Source organism: Musa acuminata, chromosome BXJ2-6 (genome assembly GCF_036884655.1).
Source record: "Musa acuminata AAA Group cultivar baxijiao chromosome BXJ2-6, Cavendish_Baxijiao_AAA, whole genome shotgun sequence".
Taxonomy (NCBI): Eukaryota; Viridiplantae; Streptophyta; class Magnoliopsida; order Zingiberales; family Musaceae; genus Musa; species Musa acuminata.
Window position 1 is genome coordinate 11,322,846 of NC_088343.1, and position 21,675 is coordinate 11,344,520.

At 41.6% G+C, this 21,675-nt stretch overlaps 3 protein-coding genes across 4 annotated transcripts; 1 reads left to right on the plus strand and 2 right to left on the minus strand.

Moving 5' to 3' along the window:
• Positions 1–261: 261 nt before the first annotated feature.
• Positions 262–8,275, minus strand: LOC103987766 (DNA replication licensing factor MCM6). Of its 2 annotated transcripts, XR_010487750.1 has the most exons (19): positions 8,116–8,275; positions 7,872–8,024; positions 7,653–7,793; positions 7,386–7,548; positions 7,040–7,233; positions 6,760–6,955; positions 6,580–6,657; positions 5,985–6,214; positions 5,471–5,585; positions 4,725–4,799; positions 4,408–4,548; positions 3,988–4,191; positions 3,732–3,893; positions 3,527–3,582; positions 3,318–3,445; positions 3,101–3,226; positions 2,274–2,404; positions 1,905–2,182; positions 262–1,445 (listed from the first exon to the last, which is right to left on the minus strand). XR_010487750.1 is itself a non-coding variant. In XM_009406160.3 (18 exons), exons 1-18 carry the CDS (start codon positions 8,190–8,192, stop codon positions 2,051–2,053), a joined length of 2,502 nt encoding a protein of 833 aa, XP_009404435.2. In that variant the 5' UTR covers positions 8,193–8,275; the 3' UTR covers positions 1,789–2,050. The 2 variants fall into 2 exon arrangements, 1 of the variants encoding a protein (XP_009404435.2); XM_009406160.3 differs by lacking the exon at positions 262–1,445 and having other exon boundaries at positions 1,789–2,182.
• Positions 8,276–9,195: 920 nt separating this feature from the next.
• LOC103987767 (glycosyltransferase-like KOBITO 1) lies at positions 9,196–15,169 on the plus strand. Its single transcript, XM_009406161.3, has 11 exons — positions 9,196–9,614; positions 10,011–10,160; positions 10,347–10,399; positions 10,719–10,827; positions 11,054–11,188; positions 11,258–11,302; positions 12,415–12,602; positions 12,690–12,831; positions 13,927–13,973; positions 14,407–14,494; positions 14,605–15,169. The coding sequence occupies exons 1-11, from the start codon at positions 9,252–9,254 to the stop codon at positions 14,917–14,919; spliced, it is 1,635 nt and encodes a 544-aa protein (XP_009404436.2). The 5' UTR covers positions 9,196–9,251; the 3' UTR covers positions 14,920–15,169.
• Positions 15,170–18,819: 3,650 nt separating this feature from the next.
• Positions 18,820–21,562, minus strand: LOC135614813 (uncharacterized). Its single transcript, XM_065112565.1, has one exon. It carries the CDS (start codon positions 21,553–21,555, stop codon positions 19,090–19,092), a length of 2,466 nt encoding a protein of 821 aa, XP_064968637.1. The 5' UTR covers positions 21,556–21,562; the 3' UTR covers positions 18,820–19,089.
• Positions 21,563–21,675: the final 113 nt, after the last annotated feature.

The window sequence follows — 21,675 nt, forward strand, 5'->3', positions numbered from 1 at the left end:
CCATTCTCAAACCCCATCAATGTGCTATATGTTTGGATGAGAGAAGCATGTTATCGATTCAGCCTAAACGTTCAGCATATGTTCAACTCTAACAGGAACAATCGAAGCCTAAATGTTCTCCGAGGAAGTCTTTTACAGGATCGGAAATCAAATACTATCACCACAGATTATGAGCTATCTATAATTGACAGAATGACAATCGAGACAGAAGAAAATTGCTGATTTTATTGGAAAATATTCTCGTGTCGACTATACAGCTAATCTCTTAATTGTGAATGTATCGAGTATATGTAATATATGGAGTCTTTGCACTCCACAACCACGACGATGTCACTGTGGAAGCCCGCGATGGCTCATCCACACTAGTATGCGTGCCGCCTCCCGTTCATCGGCACCATTGCCATGGCTCAAGCTCACTAGCGCGGTTGCTACCTCCATCTCTTCATCGCTGAGCTCATGCGGTAGACCGTCGGAAACGCTGCCTCCTGCGTTTCCAGATTCGTCGGCCAAAGCGCATTCTCGATCGTCCTCCTCCTCCTCCTCTTCGGGCTTTGCATTGTTTATTATGGCCATCCTGAGCTCGCCGGCTTCGTTGGCTATGCCGTCGCCGCTGCCTCTCCGCCCCACTCGGTACACCCAGAGATCAAGAAAGTGGCCCGTTTGAATCCCGTTGTCGTCCACCAGATTCGTGTAGTCGGGTCCCATGATGCGGTAGGTCTTGATGGATGGGATGAACTTGAGGATGAGGTTGTACTCCCTCCCCGCCCCGTCGAGAATCTTGATCGGGAGGCCGCTCTTCTCCGTCGTCCGCGTCTTCTCCGCGGCGGTCATCATGCCTTGGAGCATTGGTTTGTTGACTTGATTTACGGGCAGGAGGAGCCGATGCTGCTGCCTCTCGATGTCGCTCTGGGCGATCCTCTTCCGCATAACGCAAACAGGGTCATTGACCCGAGCTTCCATCGGCAACGACGTCACATGACGTGGTTGTCGGCGTTGTTCGTCGACGACGGTGGAGGAGGTGCTCGTGCTCTTGCTCACGCTGGGGCCGCAGCCATCGGCGATCGTGGCCGCCCCAGTCCTCTGGCGCTTAGCGGTTCTTGAACCGCGCTCCTCCTCCTCCTCCTCGGCCGCTTCATCGTATAGCTTCGAGATGCCTTCCACTTTGCCGTTGACTTTCCAGATGATTCTCTTGATGCCTAGCTTCTTCAATGTCATCTCGTCGCTCGTCTTCTCTCCGCCTCCTCCGCCATCAACCCTCATCCGCTTGGCCTTCTTCCTGGCCTCGCTCCCGTCTTCCTTGCGCGCCCTCTTCGTCATCTGGTCGTTGCCCCACTCTCCACAGGTTCTTGGAGGCTATCTCTAGACGACGGGAGGAGCAGAGGCTAAGAAGAGACTGGGCTGGCGCGGCGTTAGAAGCAGAACGAGAACAAATGAGCCCTGCCGCTCTGAGAGAGAGATATATAGGATGAGGTTGGCTTCATAATACGACTCGGTTTCCAAAAAAGATCCGACTTAGATTATTCCAAACCGAGTCGGATTAGAAATTTATCTCCAAATGGTTTCCTAGTCCGACTTCATTTACAACGGAAGAGTTTGAAATAATTAACCCCAAAAAACTAATTAATTAATACTCATTGAATAAAAGCTACGATGTCCTAATTATTATATGATACACATAATATTTAAATGTTCAAGAATCAATTGCATAAATCACATTTTGATTATAACCAGATCAGATCAAAACTTACATTTAACCAGATGATATCGATTGCATAAATCACATTAAGATAGCCTTTCAAATAGTATATAATTCATTCTTCGTTCATAATTAAAGCAGTTTCTTCAACGTAGAGAGGATACTTGAAACTCAACTTTGATATCATAAAAATAAAGCAAACACTTACAGTGGTACAAACTCTCGCATAGAGCTGGACGGAGGAGCATTGCGGTAGTAATTAGTTAATACACAAGGCCTCTAATTGTCCCATCCCGAGTCTTCCTATATGTAGAAATCTCTAAAAAGGACTGCAGCCTGCACTTGCAGATGCCCCTACTCGACAATATAATTTGGAGCCACTGCCAGAATTCGGTTCTCACTCGATCTTCTTGCTTGACCATCCGACGCTGCTGAGCTCGTTCCATCATCTATCACTATCAGATGGCCTTCCCTCTGTATCAACCTCTGTATAAGACCGTTCCACACAATCAAGGCTTTGAGACCAATCCAAACGAAAACCTAACATCCTCCTATACGTTTCATTGGGCATACGTACCTCTATAATGGCTTTGATGCACTTGACTTCTTCCCGGACCTCATCGGTGTTACTGTAAGCACCTACGGCATTCTGCTGCTCCACGTACCAAATAATTAGATCCCCCTGCTTCATTCCAGCCAAACCACTTCCTGCAACAATAAACAAATCGGGAAAAAAAAGGATTCAAGCTGAGACTCGAGAGGAGTCGTCGTGTTTTAATAACTACACAACTAATGTAAGATATCCGTAATACTTCTGTACAAATGCCAAGAAGGTTATACAATTCAAGCAAATTTAAAGCGTTGTTCTACTCTGGGCTCAGATCTAGTTAGACTTGTTCAAACAATCTGAAACTATACTATTCCAGAAGGATAGTCTAAATTTGACCTATGTGCTAACTACAAGCTTATGCATGTGTACATCCTTCATAACATTTACGAATACAAGATAATATGAATATATCGTTAACTTAAGCTGTTTGACATAAGACATCCACACATGTTTATCCATTTTAATTCATTAAGCATCCAAACATACACAGTAACTTGGAGATCCTTGTGTCATTTAATAATTACATAACTTGAACACTAGAACTTCGACAAATTAACTGCCAATTATATCATTGCTCCACCTGTCCCTTAGTAATAATACATCTGCAGATATCACCGATAAGCATTTTTTCCTTTGTAAAGTTCCAATGTAATTTTTAGTTACGTGAAAGAAGACTCATAATTTGTGCTTAGTTAAAATTTTAGTGATTCTAAATAAGAAAAACCAGTTCTACCTATGAAGAGACTCAGAAGAAGCATCCAAGAAACAAATGTGATAATATTAAGTGTTGTTACCATCTTGCGCTACTGCCTCCTCATGTTGCCGCAGACGCATAACAAGGGCTTGGGTAACTCTCTGAAAGTGTTCTTCGGTTATAACAAGTTTCTTTTTCTGATGACTCTCAGATCCTTGTTCATTACCTGCAAGATCATTATGTTCAGTTAGATGTAGTTTCAGAAACAAAACACATGATCGATTACCATACTAATAGCACGAAAAATAGAAACCTACCTCCATTTTCTGTTGCTGGATCAATTCCATCAGAAGCCAACTCTGCAGCATCTTGATCAGGAACATTGACTGCAACACCATCTTCATGATCTTGGAAATCAGAAAGATCGATCTCACTAGATTCAACACTGTATGTATACACAAAACTTTTTAAGAATCCAGAAGAAACTACCTTGAACTTCTGTTGATATCTAAAAAAATCTTCTTGCCTGATTATGGATGTTTTTAGGAGTCTTACTGCCATGCGAACATGGGCTGGGAGCACCTAGGAACATCAAAACAGAACCTTAGATTCTTAACATTTCTAAAATAATTATGGAGGAGTTTCCCTATGGTTTCAGAAGAGGAAAGATCGTGAAATAGGTTAATGTAAAAAAAAAAATTGTGTTCCATGCATCATGGATGTTTGCTTACCACATTCTCCAAATGACTCCTAGCAATTGCTTCAGAAAGCCTGATCAATGCCTCAAGTTGCCTAACTGTCATTCTGTAGGCCACTCTGGTTCCAGGAGTACTATCACCTCTACGAAGAGCTACATATGATTCCACTAGCACATTTTTTGCTTCCGAACTAAGCTGCATTTACATAGCTCATTTAAGAATTAAATGATAAAAAAATGAAAACCATTTTCTGAAATATGTGAGACAATACTGAAGAAAGTTGGTGAACCTGAGGTTTCAGAGACTTAGCATATGCTATGTATCGCTTTAACTCTGCAGTTGTAAATGCAGGGGCAAGTGCATCCTCCCTCTTCTGATGAACTCTCACAATGTGATGAGCAATATGGTAGTCTGTGTTTTCGTCTGGTTCATCGATCATAATGTACACCAGATCAAATCTTGAAAGAATAGCAGGAGGAAGGGCCACATTGTACTGAGAAATTGATATGAATATGTAAATCATTTTCCATGTTGTACTTCAAAATCAGTATCATTGTAGTCAGATAATTGCAGAAATCATGCGGAACTACCAAAATGCTACATAATTTTGAAGGAAAAAGAAAATGCATCCTTGCAAGGTGAAAAGAAATAATTAATGATCGACTTCAACATTCGGAGGGAAATTCAAATTTCACTCCAAGAATTTTACCTTAAGGGGCTTTGACTTGTCATAGCGTCCTCCAGTAGGATTTGCTGCTGCCAAAATTGAAGTTCTTGCATTCAACGTGGCTTGTATACCTGCTTTGGTGATACTTATAGTCTGCTGCTCCATTGCTTCGTGTATAGCAACCTTGAAATCAACTAAAAGTCAGAGCTCCAGAAGTTCAAGTTGTTAGACAGTACATTATATATATATATATATATATATATATATATATATATATATATATATATATATATATATATATATATATATATATATATAGAGAGAGAGAGAGAGAGAGAGAGAGAGAGGAAAAGAACTACCTGGTCCCTAATGTCCATTTTATCAAATTCATCTATGCAACATATACCATTGTCTGCAAGCATTAGAGCTCCTGCCTGTAAAAGATGGAGATGCATCATTCAGAAGGCAACTAATTAAACTCCTGGATTCAGGGAATGTCAATTTCCTTAAATTCAGAATGATACTTTTTATTTTCTTTGTTAAAATCATTTCAAGTACAATAAAAGTTCACAGCAATAAAGTATTTTTCGACTATGCCAAATTTATCTTCTTCCGCTTACTGGTAAATAGATTTCAAATAGATGCTTCTAAACTATTAGTTGACTCCACATAACCAAACGCAAATTTAGAAATAATTCACGTATTGCAAGTTCAAGAAACATTTACAAGCACACAAATACCATTATATTGCAGAAGACCAAGATTTTTCCTAAATAACTGCATAATCAAGAAATTTACTAAAGATTGATCCACAAGTTTCCATTTTCATTTTTTTTCTCTTTAACAGGGTTATTTATTTTTCTATTGCAGATGCTACAAAACAATAAAATGTTTAAAATTCATCACATGCAAGGCAATTAATGAATGCTTGTTATTGCAAGAAATCCATGAGCAACTAAACCTTGTGAATATTGGCTAAACACTACCAATCAGATTCCTGAAATATTTCGAAGTATGAAGCAGGTTTATAGACAACCCATTCATCAATAGTGGCATAAAACCAAATACATCATATTATACAAAATAAAAGCATAAACAGAATTACCTCAATACAGAACTCCCCGGTTTCTGGCTCTTTAGCCACTGTTGCTGTCAAACCTGCAGCAGAGGAGGATTTTCCTGATGTATAAACAGATCGGGGTACAAGATTAGAAGTATACCTGTTTAACAGAAAACAATTATGATTAAGTAAGCTTTATGCAAAGAAATGTGTAGGGTCTGTAAATAGAGAAAATTCACCAAAAAGCTGATTTATTGAAGGTCTGAAGCTACAATAAGTTCTAATTATGATTGTTTCAGAAAAATCCATTTTAGCTCTCTACCAACTTGACATTATTTGCTGTCTTTTAGACTGGCCATTACTTTTTTTATCTGTCTATACACATAAAGCAAAATTCCATTGCTATAATGTTTCATCATGAGAAAAGTGACATAGGTGCTATTTTGATATAACTAAATAGGTGTAATTAACCACTGGCTTGAGCATCTTAAACATGCTAGACTGAAATTTGTAATTCATATAAACTAACAGAACAAATAGACCAAAAGATTGTGCATACTTTAGGAACTGAGACTTTGCACAGCTTGGATCTCCTACTATGCACACATTGATATCACCTCTAAGGTTAATTCCTTCATGGGTTAACTTGTGCACACCACCCAATAACATAAGCAAAACTGCTCGCTTTATTTCTTGATGACCAAAAACCGTGGGGCATATGCTGTCAACTAATTTATTGAAAAAATCAGGGGTATTCCTCATCCTCATCACCTCATCTTCCTCTTCTTGCTGCAAAATAAAAATACATTATAAAGTCAAGTATACATTCAGAAGAGTTTGCTAGTAGATTATAAGTCAACTGGTAATAACATATGCTAACTAAATGAAAAAGGCACCATAATAAGAACATTCATTGTCTTTATATTTTCCAGGATACAAATCCTTCAATCATTTATTGGATTAACAGAGTAAGGTTACACAACATTTGGCATCCAAAAGATTCACATGCACAGGGAAAAAAAAACATCATGAAGCACTAACCATAATTTGTACTCGTCAGTTGAATTATACAGCATGACGTAATCATGAATCATAAACACAATAGGAGAAAAATAAACAAACTAGCTATTTGTTCTTGAAAAGAAAGAACATACTGTGAACTCCTGTTTATCACTGTCATCAACATCTATCTTCCTGTCTCTCATGTCTCCATCCCCTCTACCATCTGCTATCTAAACAAACAGAGCATGAAATGCATTTGAGCAAAAGATGCACTATCAAAGGTTGAGATTGGAGCAAACAATATTAACATTTGAGCCCAGAATAGTTTCAACCTGCACTGAGTTTGCAATGAAAGCGAGGCGATATGAAAGATCCCTTACTCCCAAAGCCTTGAGACCGCTGACTCCTCCATGGCCACCGGATACATTTTGACGCTGAGGAGCTTCACGCCTGCATTCTGCTCTCTCACCTGGGGAAGTCAGTGCCATAATATCTGGCACCGCAACCAATGTGCCAGTGAAGATGACCCTATAATCACCAAGAGAGAAAGGAATGTAAACGATGACAAGGTTACTATTTGCGTATGTAGCTCAAGATTCTAAATAAGCTTACGTGTCTCCAGCCCTTGCCTTCTCAACAATCTCATGTCGGAGAATAACATCCAAAGATCGAGGAAGAGAACCAGCAGGTATTTCTTTAGATGTCTCCTGCATCCTTACCCGTTGCCAATCTGTGAACTTGCTCTCTTGCCGAAGCAATGCCCACTTATTTCGGTTTGCACATGTAGCATTCATGCATATTATAGGCTGAAGAAAACTAATAGTCAGCATCATAATTCATAAAAAGCATCCAAAACCATGAAATGAGCATGAAGAAAAATCAATGTGGCCACAAAACCCTACATGACAAACTAGAAATTGAACAAGTAATTTCACAAATTATATGCCCAACAGCCCACCTCGGTATACTTGTATTGCTGTTCCACATTCTTAATGACTCCGCCACACTCAAGGCACTTAAAGGTCCCCTGCAGGAGCTCTGGCCGGACCTCACTTGTCCGGGTAACGACCCCCATTACAGAAGTCAGCTTCCCAATCTCTGATGTCGTCAGGTCCCTCAACCTACAATAAATCATGTAAGCATGTGAAATGCAAGGAAAGAAGCACGCCTCAAGAAAGATATATTATTTTATCAGGGGAACAAAACCCCAAGAATCAAGCAATACCTTTTTAACAATGGAATGTTGTAGAAGGCGACATTTATGTCGCGGTTAGGGTTGTCATCTGCGATGATAGGTTGTCTGTTCTCGCTCGATTTCTGCTCCATTACGAATCTCATGCAAGCATTCCGCAGATAGGGCTCGAATCTGGCAAATTTTAACAAGGTATGTCCATGGAGTTCTGCAGTCAGGACCCAAGGTAAGGAGGAACGGAAGAAGAGTCACCTGAGGTACTCCTCTGAAATGGCCTTCTGGAGGACGTCGTTGAAGCGCATGACATGGGAGAAATCCACGTACATGGTGGTGGATTCCTTGTGCCGCATGGCCTCGATCTCCGCCTCATAGAACGGCTCCACCGCGTTTGGATCATGCTTGAATCTTGGGAAGGACAAAGACAGAAGGAGATCAAATCGAACAAAAACCCTAAGCAAAGAGAAGGGAAAACCCTAGAAAGAGCGGTTTTGACTACCTCTTAAGGAATTCCAAGAAGATGTTCTCCACGCGGATCGCCTTCTCATCGACGAAGAACCCCCCGAAGGCATCCATCCCGGTAGCAATCACGCTCTCCCTGTAGCCCTTTCGATTGATCGAAGAGGTCGGTCGGAGGTTACGAACGGATCTAATGGGGAGACGCGGGAACTTTTGGCGGGAAGGACGGGAGTTGGCGCCAATATATTGTAGAGCCAATGGGGGAGATCCCACTGTCTAGTTCTGATCACAGTTCACCGTAAACAACCATTCCGGAATCGACAGGTTCGCTTTTGTTTACGCTCCCCTCTTTCGAAAAAGTTTTTCTACCAGACACCACTGTACCCGCCCACGTTCCTGTGTCGTGAGTGGAAGACAGAGGCTGGGCCCCGGTATCACGGTGTGGTAAGCCGAAGCACGATAAGAAACTACACGGACTTTTTCTTCTTGGGCAATACTTTTTACCCATCAATTCGATACCCGGATTCCTTGCCTACTAAATGATTGGATGAAAGATGTCGGACCAACGGGAGGCCAGGCCATTAATGGCCTCCGTTGTCCCCATGGGTGGGTGGTGAGGGTCAACTCCAATTTGTCGTTTTTTTTTTGCATTTTGTTAAGAATATCGAAGCTGTTAAATACCACTTTTATTAATAAAATAATAATGACATGATCCCATTAATTTTTAATGACGAATATTTGGATTATTTTTCCAATCTAAGTAACAAATTGGTGATTTGGTATTTCTTTATTTAAGGTAATTTTAAGATAAAATTAGAAATATACGATAAAAATCACTTCAAGCAACAACTAAAGACGATTTTACGGAAGTGTTAAATTTTCTTGTTTATGTTTTACTTGAGACTGATCTAATTTGCTTTGAACACAAGCGTAGATTGATGCTCCGTTCCACCAGAACTATGCAGCTGCTTGAAATCGTTTATATTTTTTTGTTTTTAAAAGTAACAACATTAAAATCGAGGTGCCAAATCTGCTTTCTTTGTGAACTGAAAAGCAAAACCGCTACCATTGCACGGCGGAAACGGCATTTCTGTTTCTGACAATAAAAACACTAGGAATCATAAATCAACGTTGAGTCCGTTCTCGTTCCGCCTTGAGTCGATCCGATCTCTGGCGATGCCGAGTCTCACCGCTCCTCTCCGGCCGCCCTCCGGCGCCGGCGCCTCGTCCTCCTCGGGCTCGAGCTTCACGTCGCGGGTCATCCTCCTCCTCACGGTGCTCCCCCTGGCCCTGGCCTCCTTTGCCTTCGTGCTCCAGTGGCGCGGTGGGCTCAACGACCCCGCTTCCGCGTGGCCGACCGACACACAGAGGTTCCCCGGCATGGAGAATAGCCCCATCGGCTCCTCCTCGTCCTTTTTCTCGGTTTCTTCCTCCTCGTCTTCGTCGGATTGCGCTGAGATCTTGGGTAGGAGTTCCTCCCCTTCCTTCCCTTTCTACCATGGTTGGAAGTTCGATTTCGACTCCGATCCTCGTCCAAAGGTGCGATCTTGATGCCTCTTTTGCTATGATAAAGTCTATGCTCGTTCTTGTGGGTTTGGATGGGATCTTGATATGGATGCTAGTTGGAATATGGATTGGGATCTTGGGTTTCATATGCCCTTCTCTAAGAATATAGAACAATACTATATACTTGGAATTTTCATTCTCCAACTTCTTAAAATTCCTACTCGGGGTATGTATAGGCGAGAGCGTTTAGTTTACTTATCCTGCAAAGTCTTGTAAAGCTTGTTGCTTCAATTAGAGCAAATCAAGAAGGGTTTAATTGAAAGAATTTGCTTTGGACAACTAGATACTTTCCAATATTAGTTTTACCGTTCCAATTTGGAAACTGAAGTCTGCATATGTGCATGTAACGATGGACTTGGGATACTGCAGATATGTATTACCTCAAGCACTTCAGCTGGCCTCGAGCAGATTCTTCCATGGTTGTTTTACCACAAAGTCATAGGGGTTACGACCTTCTTTCTGTTTGTCGAAGGGGAAGCTGCAAAACCAGCTGTCTCCACTGTCCTTGAATCGATTCCTGTAAGTTCTAATGTTCCCTTTCATCCAGAATTTGTTGAGGTAACCATGACCTGGGACTCTATGTTTTATATGATCTTTTCTTGGTCTTTTTCTACAATTGATTCTCTTTTAGAACAAGGTTGCTTCTGTGTGTTCTGAAACTGCTTCTCTGTGTTCTGACATACATAGGGTTTACTTGCTATGCAGGGGGTGAAGGTCATCTACAGGACCAGCGACCTTGAAGAGAAACAAGCAAAAAGGTCTTTAATTTATTTTGTGGATGAAGTTATTAGATAGGTAGAATATTTATGAAGAGAACTTCTTAACTATTTCTTGGATGGCACAACATCGTATTGAGAGAAGAGTGTGTTTAAAAAGTTTATCATGCCACTTATCGGACAACTTAATGCATTGTGATATTAGTAATTTGGTTTATGTGTTATTTGAAAAAAGAATTGCTAGTGCAAAGGGTTCCTTATAATCTTTTAGTGGTTTCAGAATTTAGGTTTAAGCTTAAAGTCTATATTCATAATGTGGTTCTGAGCTTTGGCTAATGTGTTGGTTTTTTCTGTACCATAGCCGTGTTTGGAATGAGACTTGGCTGTCAGGCTTCTTCTACAAACCATGTAATTATGAACTGTTTGTGAAACAGTCCCTTAACATGGAGATGGCTATTGTTAAGGCACGGGTATGGCATTTTTTACTTTGATTACGTAACAATTTTGACTTAACTTAATTGCATATATTTGCTCTCATTTGTCGGATAGTACTTACAATGTTACAGTGAAAGTTTATTGCCTAATATTGTATTTGAAATACCCTCCATAATCATGACTTTCCTTTCTGTTAATAGCTTTTTAATGATGCTTATTGGAAATTAAGCAAGTTTTATCATTGTTTTTGCTTGTCAAAAGGATGCTGGTGTTGACTGGATAATACATCTAGATACTGATGAATTGATATATCCAGCTGGTGCTCGAGAGTATTCTTTGAGGCAATTGCTGTCAGACATACCTAGCAATGTTGACATGGTCATCTTTCCAAATTATGTAAGTGTTACCGCTGCTATATGATGACAGTGTGATGTGCAAGATCTGATATGCCTATTTTCATTCCAGGAAAGTAGCATTGAACATGATGACATCAAAGATCCTTTTACCGAGGTAAATATCAATATGCTTATTGATGATTATATGTGCAATAATAGCTTGTTCTGCTAACATGAATGCAATTAATTAGGATGAAGCCTAAGCTCAAATTTTCTTTTGTTATTTCTTTTGTCTGACAACCATCATGCATAGTCTTATTTACTTAGAATAAGTAATAGTGACACCTTTTTCGCTGTGTTAAGATTATTGGCTGACGTTGGTTAGTATTTATATTGTCAAACCTAACCTAACTTATGAACTTAGTCGAAGAGGAATCTGAATGGGGATGCACATTATTTTCTTTATTTTTTTACAAGAAAAGGATCCAAGCAATGAGTCGGAACAACACAAAATTTATAGAAATGGATATAAAAAATTTAGATATAACTCCATGTAATGCTATTTGAAAGGACATCATCGACATGACACCCTTTATATATGGATTATCAGTGTGTGGAGGGTAGGTGTTGTAATCACTCAAGCAATCTATCAGACCTAGCAACCTGTATGGACTTGTCCTATGCTATGTGGCTATGGAGTAGGCTAATGCCAGTGCATCTTGCTTTATGTTTTAGGGTTTTGAGGTTAATATATTTTTTGCTGATCGTTGTTCAATTCGTGCAATAAATTTTAGGTGTAAATTATTTGGAAAAGATGGACTTCCATGCTCAGGTGTAGTTTTTTTGGTTTAGACTGCAAGGTTCAAGACAAGACAAGAAAATCCTGCCCATGCCATTCGAAACTTATTGAAACTGCTAAGGCAAGGCCAATAGCCTAAACACATCATTCAGCTGAATGCCCTGGCCCACAATTTTATTATGTTGCAAACTGGTTTATATTAGGCCATAACCGTGCTCTGGTGCTCATCTTAGTGGCAAGGTTTTGATTTTTGATTCTTCTCTCAATCTTTTATTTTGAACTTCATCAATTATACTTTTTATATTTATATATTCATGTGTTCTTGATGATGAGACATGAGCAAACTTTGTATTTCTACTGCTGATGAGATGTATGATCAACTTGTGTTCATACTAAATGCACTTGTATGTGTATTAGTGTGTGCATATGCATCTCTCATTCCATTTATAACCCATTGATCGGACTTTATAACTTGTATTTACATTTAGGTATCCATGTTTAAGAAGAATTATGACCATCTTCCAAAGGATACATATTTCGGTCTTTACAAGGAAGCAACACGTGGTAATCCAAACTACTTCCTTACTTATGGGAATGGAAAATCAGCTGCAAGAATTCAAGATTTTCTTCGTCCTAATGGTGCACATAGATGGCACAACTACATGAAGACCCCAAAGTAAGATGAATCAGCATAATTTTTGTTTGATGCTAATATGTTTACGAGAAAGATTTCTTATAAATGTTTTTATTTTAATCTTCATAGTGAGATCAAATTGGAGGAGGCTGCAATTCTACATTACACCTATGCTAAGTTCTCTGACTTAACCTCAAGACGTGATCGGTGTGGCTGTAAGCCAACAAAGGAGGATGTCAAAAGGTGTTTCATTTTGGACTTTGACAGAGACGTGAGTGCTCATTTGTCTTTTAGTTGATCTCTTTTATAAGTGGAAACTACACAGCATGAGCATCAAGATGTGACTGATTTGCGAGAACAACACGAACATTACTAAATATTGTAAAGTGCATAGATATATTTTGCAACATCATAATCATCACCGAAGCCTTTTCCTGTCAATATGCCTCGGCATTAAAACTAATTCTTTAAATGGAAAAAGTTCTATGGGGGACTTTTTTTTGTCATTGTGTAGTTATTCTAATAAGTTGAGAAGTGGTTATAGTTGACCGAAAGTTAACATTTGAGCTCCTATCTAATTGCACTTTCATATTTTTGTGCCCACAGAATAATGTTAAATGCCCTTCATTTCTCTACACGGTTGCTAACATGGACCTGAATATATAATCTGAATTATGATCTTACCTGGCATGCTTAGCAGAAAATTAATTTCATTTTCATGTAGTGATCATGTACAAACATATCTTGTAGGTATCTTGGTGAACATTTTTTTTTATTATACAAGCATATCTTAGAATTTTAGTACATGATTTAGGTACCAAAAGGGCAGTAGCTATCCAGTTATGTGGGTTTTGCCCTAAAAACTATCAGAAAGATGATCTTGTGGTTCTGAGCTGGTTCTCACTTTCTGGGGAACAATTGGTCCCTTTTTGCATGATTTGTTTCACTTGTCATTTAAGCATGTGGCTGCAAGTGAAATTTTCTTTGTCCAGTTATTGTAGCCAATCAAAGGTACAGTATCTTATTATTGTTTTCTCAGCAAGTGCAGAATAAGCGGATCTATTGTTTCCTATCTGATCATATTAGGAAGTACTAATTGTCGATATTAAAAGTGCAATTTTACAACAGCAATATAATGCTAGGAACTTCTCATTTGCTATGTGCCTTCACCCTGCGATAATTTATTGAGATCAATTATCACCTGGCAAACCATTTGGTACTTGATAATACAAAATACAATTATAACTGCTTGTCTCATGGAAGTTTTTTTTTTTCCCTCGATGTCTCATGGAAGTCATTTTAGGATATTGCAGATATTTTCAGAAGCAATTGTAGTGTACTAACACCTTTCCATGTTGGTATATAGGCTTTTATTATTGCATCTACCGCCACTGAGGAAGAAATGCATCATTGGTAATTTTCCCAACACAATTGGTATTGTTTTCTTGTTTAATTTTGTTTCTTGAAGTTTTAATAATCAGCTAGTAGATCCTTTTTGATTCAGAAGTTCCTGTAATGGTTACCTCATTGAAACATGAAAAGAATGATTTATAGAAGTGTGCTATATTTTCTCCAAATAATGTAACTAATAGTATTTATTTGATTTCACATTCATTTTCTACTGTTTGTGCATTTCTTTGTTATGTCTGAAGATGATCACTATCTCCTGCAGAAAAAGGGTTCTGTGTTGGTATATATTGCAGAATTTCATACAATTAATCATCAATAACTCTCAATAACATCTATCCTGAACTAGCTTGGTTTTCCTCTCAAAAAAGTGTGCCTGTGTTTGTTAGTTGATTATTGACCTTACACATTACCATCTTATCAATTTTATTCTTTTCAGGTACCGTGATCGTGTCGTATGGACTGACAAACAGATCAATTTGAAACTTTTGAGGAAGGGCATCTTGACTCGTATATATACACCCATGGTAAGGTGTAGGCTTCAATTACCAAAAGATCTTGAAGAGAAGGAAGCTTGTTTCATTCATGTATGAGGTGATTGCAGCTATTTCTAACCTAGCATTACTACTTCATTCAGGCTATTATTCATGGTCTGAAGGAATCCGGTGTCTTCAGTAATGCGGTTGCTTCTGCAAAATCACTCTCCAAGGAGAAATTTTTGTCTTCCATGGAGAAACTTCAAAATAAAAGTTCTCTAGTGCCCAATTCCGTGACTGCTGGAACACAGTCTCTGCGAAGTAGCAACAGGAAAATAGGAAGTCACACTGAATCCCAGGTGACTGGAAGAAAGGTCTTGGAGATTTCCGTCATCCAGGAGAAAGCAGTTCTACCTTCGTCGCCCCCAAGATTGGAAGATCTTCACAGGGAGTTTCATGAATATCTTGCAAATTGAAATGCCAGGGCGATATATATGCAGAAGCAAGAACCCACGCGAGCGTTGACGGCCAGAATCCAACAAGCTGCTCTTAACTTCTAAATTTGATGCTGTTTTTGTCATCCAGGGAGCCAGATTCAGATTGCATTCTATCGAGAAATTTGGTTGCCAATCTTCACAGTAGTTATCATCTTTAAATACCTTCGAACAACCAAATTATGTATGTTGTTAACAGTAATGAGAAAGCAGAGACATACACATTCATTTCTGTTGTTTTGCAGTATAGTTTGTCGTGTCAGATTGCAATGCCTTCACCCTTTCTGCCTTTAAGAAGATTAATAGCTCTGAGTTGGTAATTTAGATCTGAGTACCATTTGAAGGCACGTAGTGGCAAGAGTTAGACTTGTTTGATGTTGACAAAGCTAAACTACTACCTTACGATGACTTAACTATAATATTTTATGTAACCTAATATAATTGGGTCAGATTGATTTGGTTGGTTCTAAGTCAGCATGTGTAAGAAACGGAGAACCACTTTAAGGATCGAGATCGAGTGAGGTTTTTGACGTCATCCCTGGGATGCTTATGAAAATCTTTTAAGTAAAATAATAATATTAATTGACCTCGATTATTATGATCTGATAAAATTTAATAATCGATCTAATGAAAAAAAAATTAAGATATAAAAAAAATATTATAAAAAAATATTTCTTAACGATCAATTGCTTAGAATATTGTGAATTCTATCTAGAATTCTGAAACTATAAAGGTGGATAATTTTCTAAAATCCAGCTTAATTAGTAGTGGATAATCAAGGAAAAAAAGATAATTGACATTGAAGTAATAAACAATCGTATTATTAACATAATTAATATATCAAGTAATAGCCCATAAGATATCTATTAATTTAAATGCTGTTACTTTAGGTGGCGTATTGGAGGTCGGAATCATCTGAGATGATGATTACGGCGTCGGATTGGAGATCGAAATCATCTCTCCGACATGTAGCAAATCTTAAGATGGCGTATTCCGAGTAATAGTCCCCTTCTTGTTCGAGTCGGAGACGTATTAGGCAACCAAGTATGGCGTCTATATATACAGACGCCAAGGATTAGCTCATGCATTCAACTCCTCACAGCGCTTGAACGCACAACCAGACGAGAGAGAGAGAGAGAGAGAGAGAGAGATAGAGAGAGAAGAAGGCGGAGCACTCGGCGGTTTCAGCAAGAACATGAGCGCGAGCACCTCCACTGCTTCCACCAGCAGGCAGCGCCATCCACCATGCAGCACGACGCGGTGCCGGTGCGTGCACTTGGCGCTGCGGAGGGCGCGCGTTCGAGCCGATGACCCCGTTTGCGTGTTGCAGAAGCGGGTCGCCTACAGCGACAAGGACAAGGTGCAGCATCGCCTCCTCCTGCCCAGGGATCAGCTCGACTGGCTCGTGCTGGAGCAACGCATGACCGCGGCGGAGAAGGCGCAGACGACAGACGGGGCCGGGTTGCCGGTCAAGGTTTTCGGTCGGTTTGGGAGGGAGTACAACCTCATCCTCAAGTACGTCACCTCCATCAAGGCCTACCGCATCATGGGACCCGAGTACATGTGGCTGGTGAAGGACAACGGGTTTCTGACCGGCCAGTTTCTCCATCTCTGGGTGTTCCGAGCCCAGAACGCCGACGGAGCATCGACGAGCGCCAACCCCGGCGGGCTTAGGATGGCCATCATAAACCACGCAAAGGCTGAACAGGACGAGACGGTAGAGATGGACACCGATCCTGAAGTGGTGTTGGCAGCAGAAACGCTGATGTGGATGAGCGAGAGGCCCAGCCATTCTTCTTAGTCGACTTGTGGTTGTTGAATTGGAAGTGTCCACACCGAGTTTTATTTTCTGTTCATGATAGTTTACAGTCATAATTGTAATTGAATTGGAAGTTTCCACACCGAGTTTTATTTTCTGTTCATGATAGTTTACAGTCATAATTGTAATTGAATTGGAAGTTTCCACACTGAGTTTTATTTTCTGTTCATTATAGTTTACAGTCATAATTGTAATAAATAAATAAATAAAGGTCTATATTTTGTTTTCTTTAATCTATTCAAGCAGACAATTAAATTCAATTAATCACACCTTCCATTACGTAATAAAATAAAATAAAACTAGCCAATAAATTCTCGTAATAATAATATATTCTTGGAAGTTCTGATTAAAATTATAAAAGAATCCAACTCGAAGACAAGAAAATGAGGATGGATGATGCGGAAGGGTAAAGCGCACGATGTCACGAGGATGGATGATACGGGGTGTTGGGTTGATTGCCCACATATTCATCCCACGGTGGACTTTAAAATTGTAGCAGCAATTTGATTAAAAAATAAGAGAAAAAGGCAGAAAAAATAAGAGAAAGAAACATAAGAAACAAGAATAACGTAGAAATATTATTCTCAATCATCTAGCAGTGTTATCATCTTATATTAGATTAAATCTATAGTAGATTCTTGTTGTGATTACTTTGGAAGAATTTAGATGTTGTGCACAGTGACATGATCCTTGTATCTTAGTTATTCTTTTGTGATTGTTGATTTTCGATAAGAGATTAAGATTTATATTTTTATTATTCTTATAGTGGATTATCTCTAGTTTGTCATATAATTTTTACTCTTCACGTTGAAGGGATTTTAGAGTCAGTCGAACTTATCCCTTATCCCTTATCCCTGGCCAAGAGGAGGCGATGCTGCACCTTGTCCTTATCGCTGTAGCTGTAGGCGACCCGCTTCTGCAACACGCAAACGGGGTCATCGGCTCGAACGCGCGCCCTCCGCAGCGCCAAGTGCACACACCGGCACCGCGTCGTGCTGCATGGTGGATGGCGCTGCCTGCTGGTGGAAGCAGTGGAGGTGCTCGCGCTCATGTTCGTGCTGAAACCGCCGAGTGCTCCGCCTTCTTCTTCTCTCTCTCTCTCTCTCTCTCTCTCTCTCTCGTCTGGTTGTTGCGTTCAAGCGCTGAGGAGTTGAATGCATGAGCTAATCCTTAGCGTCAATATATATAGACGCCATACTTGGTTGCCTAATACGTCTCCGAATCGAACAAGAGGGGGATTATTACTCGGAATACGCCACCTTAAGATTTGCTACGACATGTAAAGAAATAATTCCAACCTATTACTTGAGATAGGCGCATCGGATATCAAACACCAATTACTCGAGACAACAACCCCGTTTGCGTTCAGCAGAGGAGACTAACCCGTAGTGATGTTGACAGAAAGTAGCATCGGCTCCTCCTTCCCAAGGATCAACTCAAACTCCAAGGCACGATGACCACCGCGGAGATGTGGACGACGGAAAAAAGGCCGCCTGCCGATCATGATTCTGGACTGGGTGTGGAGGGAGTACAACCTCATTCTCGAGTTCATCGCGTCCATCAGCACCTATGGCTTCATGGGAGCCGTTTTTACTACAGATGGACGAGAACCAGTTTCCGACAGGCCACTTTGATGACCTCGAGTGTACCATACGGCGGAGCAAGAAAGCTGACCGGCAGTAGGAGGAGGTAATTAATTGGCAGCTAACGCCGCCGTGCAACAAGGAAAGCTCTCACCGCGACACACCGTGAAGGCGGAATTCTTCCTTGTGTCTCCAATTTGTTGACGCTTTCGATGTTGATGGGAACGAGAGGAAGCTAATAAATGCAAGACGATGCATGCACTTATCGAAGTAAATTAAACACAAGAAAGCATATCTTTTGCTCCCATCGAGAAGAAGAGATGCCTGCATCGGTGACCAAAAAAATGTGACACTATATCTTTTTACTGGATTCTGTTCGGTTTTATCTGGTCCGATCCAATTTGATCTTTCCTTCTTTCTTCTTTTGCACCTCTTCTTACGTGCTCTTTCTCTCTTCTTTCTTCATATGAATCGTCAACCACATCCCAAAGGTCTTGAGAGATTAATAGAGTTTGCATTTGACTTGCTCCAGAAATCATAGTGCTCTCCCTTTCGGAGAAGATGGCATTGAAGGAAAGATCACACAGCGTACATAAGAATAGGGCTAACTTCTCCCTTTCGGAAGAGAGTATTCTGTCTATTTGGTTTAATCTAAAACCCTAATTGCACACACTTCATATACTGAAATTACAGATGAGCCTTTGACGGCCAGCTTATTAGGGACCTCATGGGAAGCACACAGCCACCACCCTACCGCTGCTGCACGTATATGATCACAGCAAACACAAATCCTTGACAAGGAGCGATTAGATCCCACATTGATGAATAGTAATTTCCATCCCCACTGGCGTAGATGTACGACGAACTGACATGAGGCACGTACCGATGAGCTCGATACAAATCGTATAGATGCGGCATTGCTCGAATGATTGTGATTCCGAGGTAGAAGAAGGCAGTGAGGGTGTTGCCTCTCGAGTTCCTGCAGATGTTGAGGATGATCTGAGGGAGCAAGAAGCCATCAACCACCAACCCAGCGTATGAGATCAGTTCTTCCCAGCCCTGCAGCTGGAGTAGCCAGATGAGAAGCCCCCCGGCAAAGTATAGAGGCAAACACACCATGAGTGCTGCCCTCTGCCTTTTGCTCTCCTCTGATGATCTCATAGACCATGCCACCTGAAGCAAGCGGGAGGACAGGAAGAACGCCACCGTGGACATGACCCTGACGATGGTCTCGTTAACCTCGATCCACCCCCCGCTCCGCAGGAGCACGTTCTGCCTCTTACGGGTCACGAACACGGCTTCAAAGTTCAGCACGGAGGGGATCATGTAGCCGAGCACGAGGAGAACCAGCATGGCGATCGACATGGAGGGAAGGGCGTCCAGGTGCTTCTTGGAGTGGAGGATCTGAGACCGGATGCAGATGCATGACAAGGTGAGGGAGACCAAAGCCATGGCGATCTCGACATCCATCCTCCACATCGAATCGACTGCCTCCGACTCGTACATGTGATCGGATGAGACGTCGATCGGGTGGAAGAAGAGGGAGTCCCGCTTGTTCCTCGTGCTGCTTATGGTGCCGCTGATGTGCTCCCCGGCCTTGGGATCGAGAGGTCTCAGCTGGATCTTAATCAGGATCTCGCAGTCGATGGAATCTAGGAATCGACATCCTCGCATACAGAGGGTTCCACTCGCAGCATCGTAGATCCCTTCTGCAGCGATCTCTAAGAATTCATCGGAAGGAACAGAGTTGAATTTGTAGCTTATCGCATAGCTTACGTTCCTGATCGTGCTGTGGTGCTCGTCGTCCATCTCTACCAGATCAGCTGCAGATGCCGAGCTTTCTGCCGGCGCCATGGCAGTGTCACCGTCGCCATAATATGTGTCTCCGATCGACAACACCCTCGCCTGCCCCCACCCTCGCCTGCCGCCATCATCCTTCAAAGAGATCCAGAATCCCATGTCACCAGGAGATCTTCCATTCGGATATCTTCTCTTGCCCCGCGTAGCTCCACCACTCGCTCTGCATGAGCTCCGGACAGAATCTATTGAAGTGTACTTATACTTGATTGGCCCAGGAATCGTGTTCATATGACTTCCCAGACTCTGGAACGAGATCGTGCTGAAGTAGCCGACGTCGTTCGTGTTCTTGTTGCTCCAAATCCTGCCCACGACGTTGCTCCGACTCTGCAGCGTCATGGCCGCTGGCACCCACAAGCTCAATCCGATCGTGCAATCACCGACAGAGTAATTGGCATTTGAATTCCGCCCCTTAAGGATGCGGCAAGCTAAAAGGCAGAGCTGATTCCTACTGCGATCCCAGTAGCCTTCTCCGACCAAGGAAATCTCGGACGCTATGTTCTCGTATCTGCTGCTGACATTGGAGAATCCGATGGACAGATGCAACATCCCGTCCTGTTGACAGATCATGTTGAAGGCCATATATCTCGAGGAGAATCCAAGACTCCCACCTAATCTATATGTTCGACCATGCATGTGTGAATGGAGGAAAGAACAAGTCGAAGCAGGCTCGAAGCCCAACGATTCCTCCTCGAATCTGCGAGGGGAACATGAACTGTTGGCTTGAGGGATCATGGTATAGTCGTACCCGTTCTGAGCGTAAGCTGAAAGCCAAATGGGATCGAAGTGGTTGGGACTGCCGGCGGGATCCCAGCTCTGCAGACTGCCGCTCACCAGGGAGGACGTGATGTTGGATGTTTTGGGGAAATCGAGCTTTAGAACTGCAGAGAGATAGAGACGCTCACCGAGGTGTTGGGGTTCAGGTTGGCGGACACCACCATCGCCGACCATGCAAAGCTTGCCGGTTGATTCGGACCAGAAGCCGAAAGCGTTGAAGGTGAGGTAAGTTTGGATGGAGTCCTGGAAGGATAAGGTCCCGGCGACTTGGTAGGTGCCGGGGGATCGCGTCTTGTGGAGGTAAGTGGAGTGGAACTGGAAGGAGGAAGAGCCATTGAAACCGGAGTCCGAGCGGAAGAGGTCTCCACCACCAGAGAAGTAGCCGTTTGATATGAAGATGGCGGAACCAAAACGGAGGCTGGTGGCCATGGATTGAGGGACGACCGAGCTGCAATGGTCGTCATAGGAAATCTCAGCTGCTGAAGAAGAGGAGAAGAGTGCGAGGAGGAGGATGATGAGGAAGAGTGGAATATGCAGGTAATAGGCAGAGGAAACGAAGGTCGGGAAGATGATGAGAGCCATGGCAATCTTGCACAGAGCACGAAGAAGAAAGCCAGTTGGCTGCCCATTATATTACAACCGACAGCCGTATTAAGCTGACTACGAGTAGACAAATTTAATGCTGGTCAAATATATCCCTTT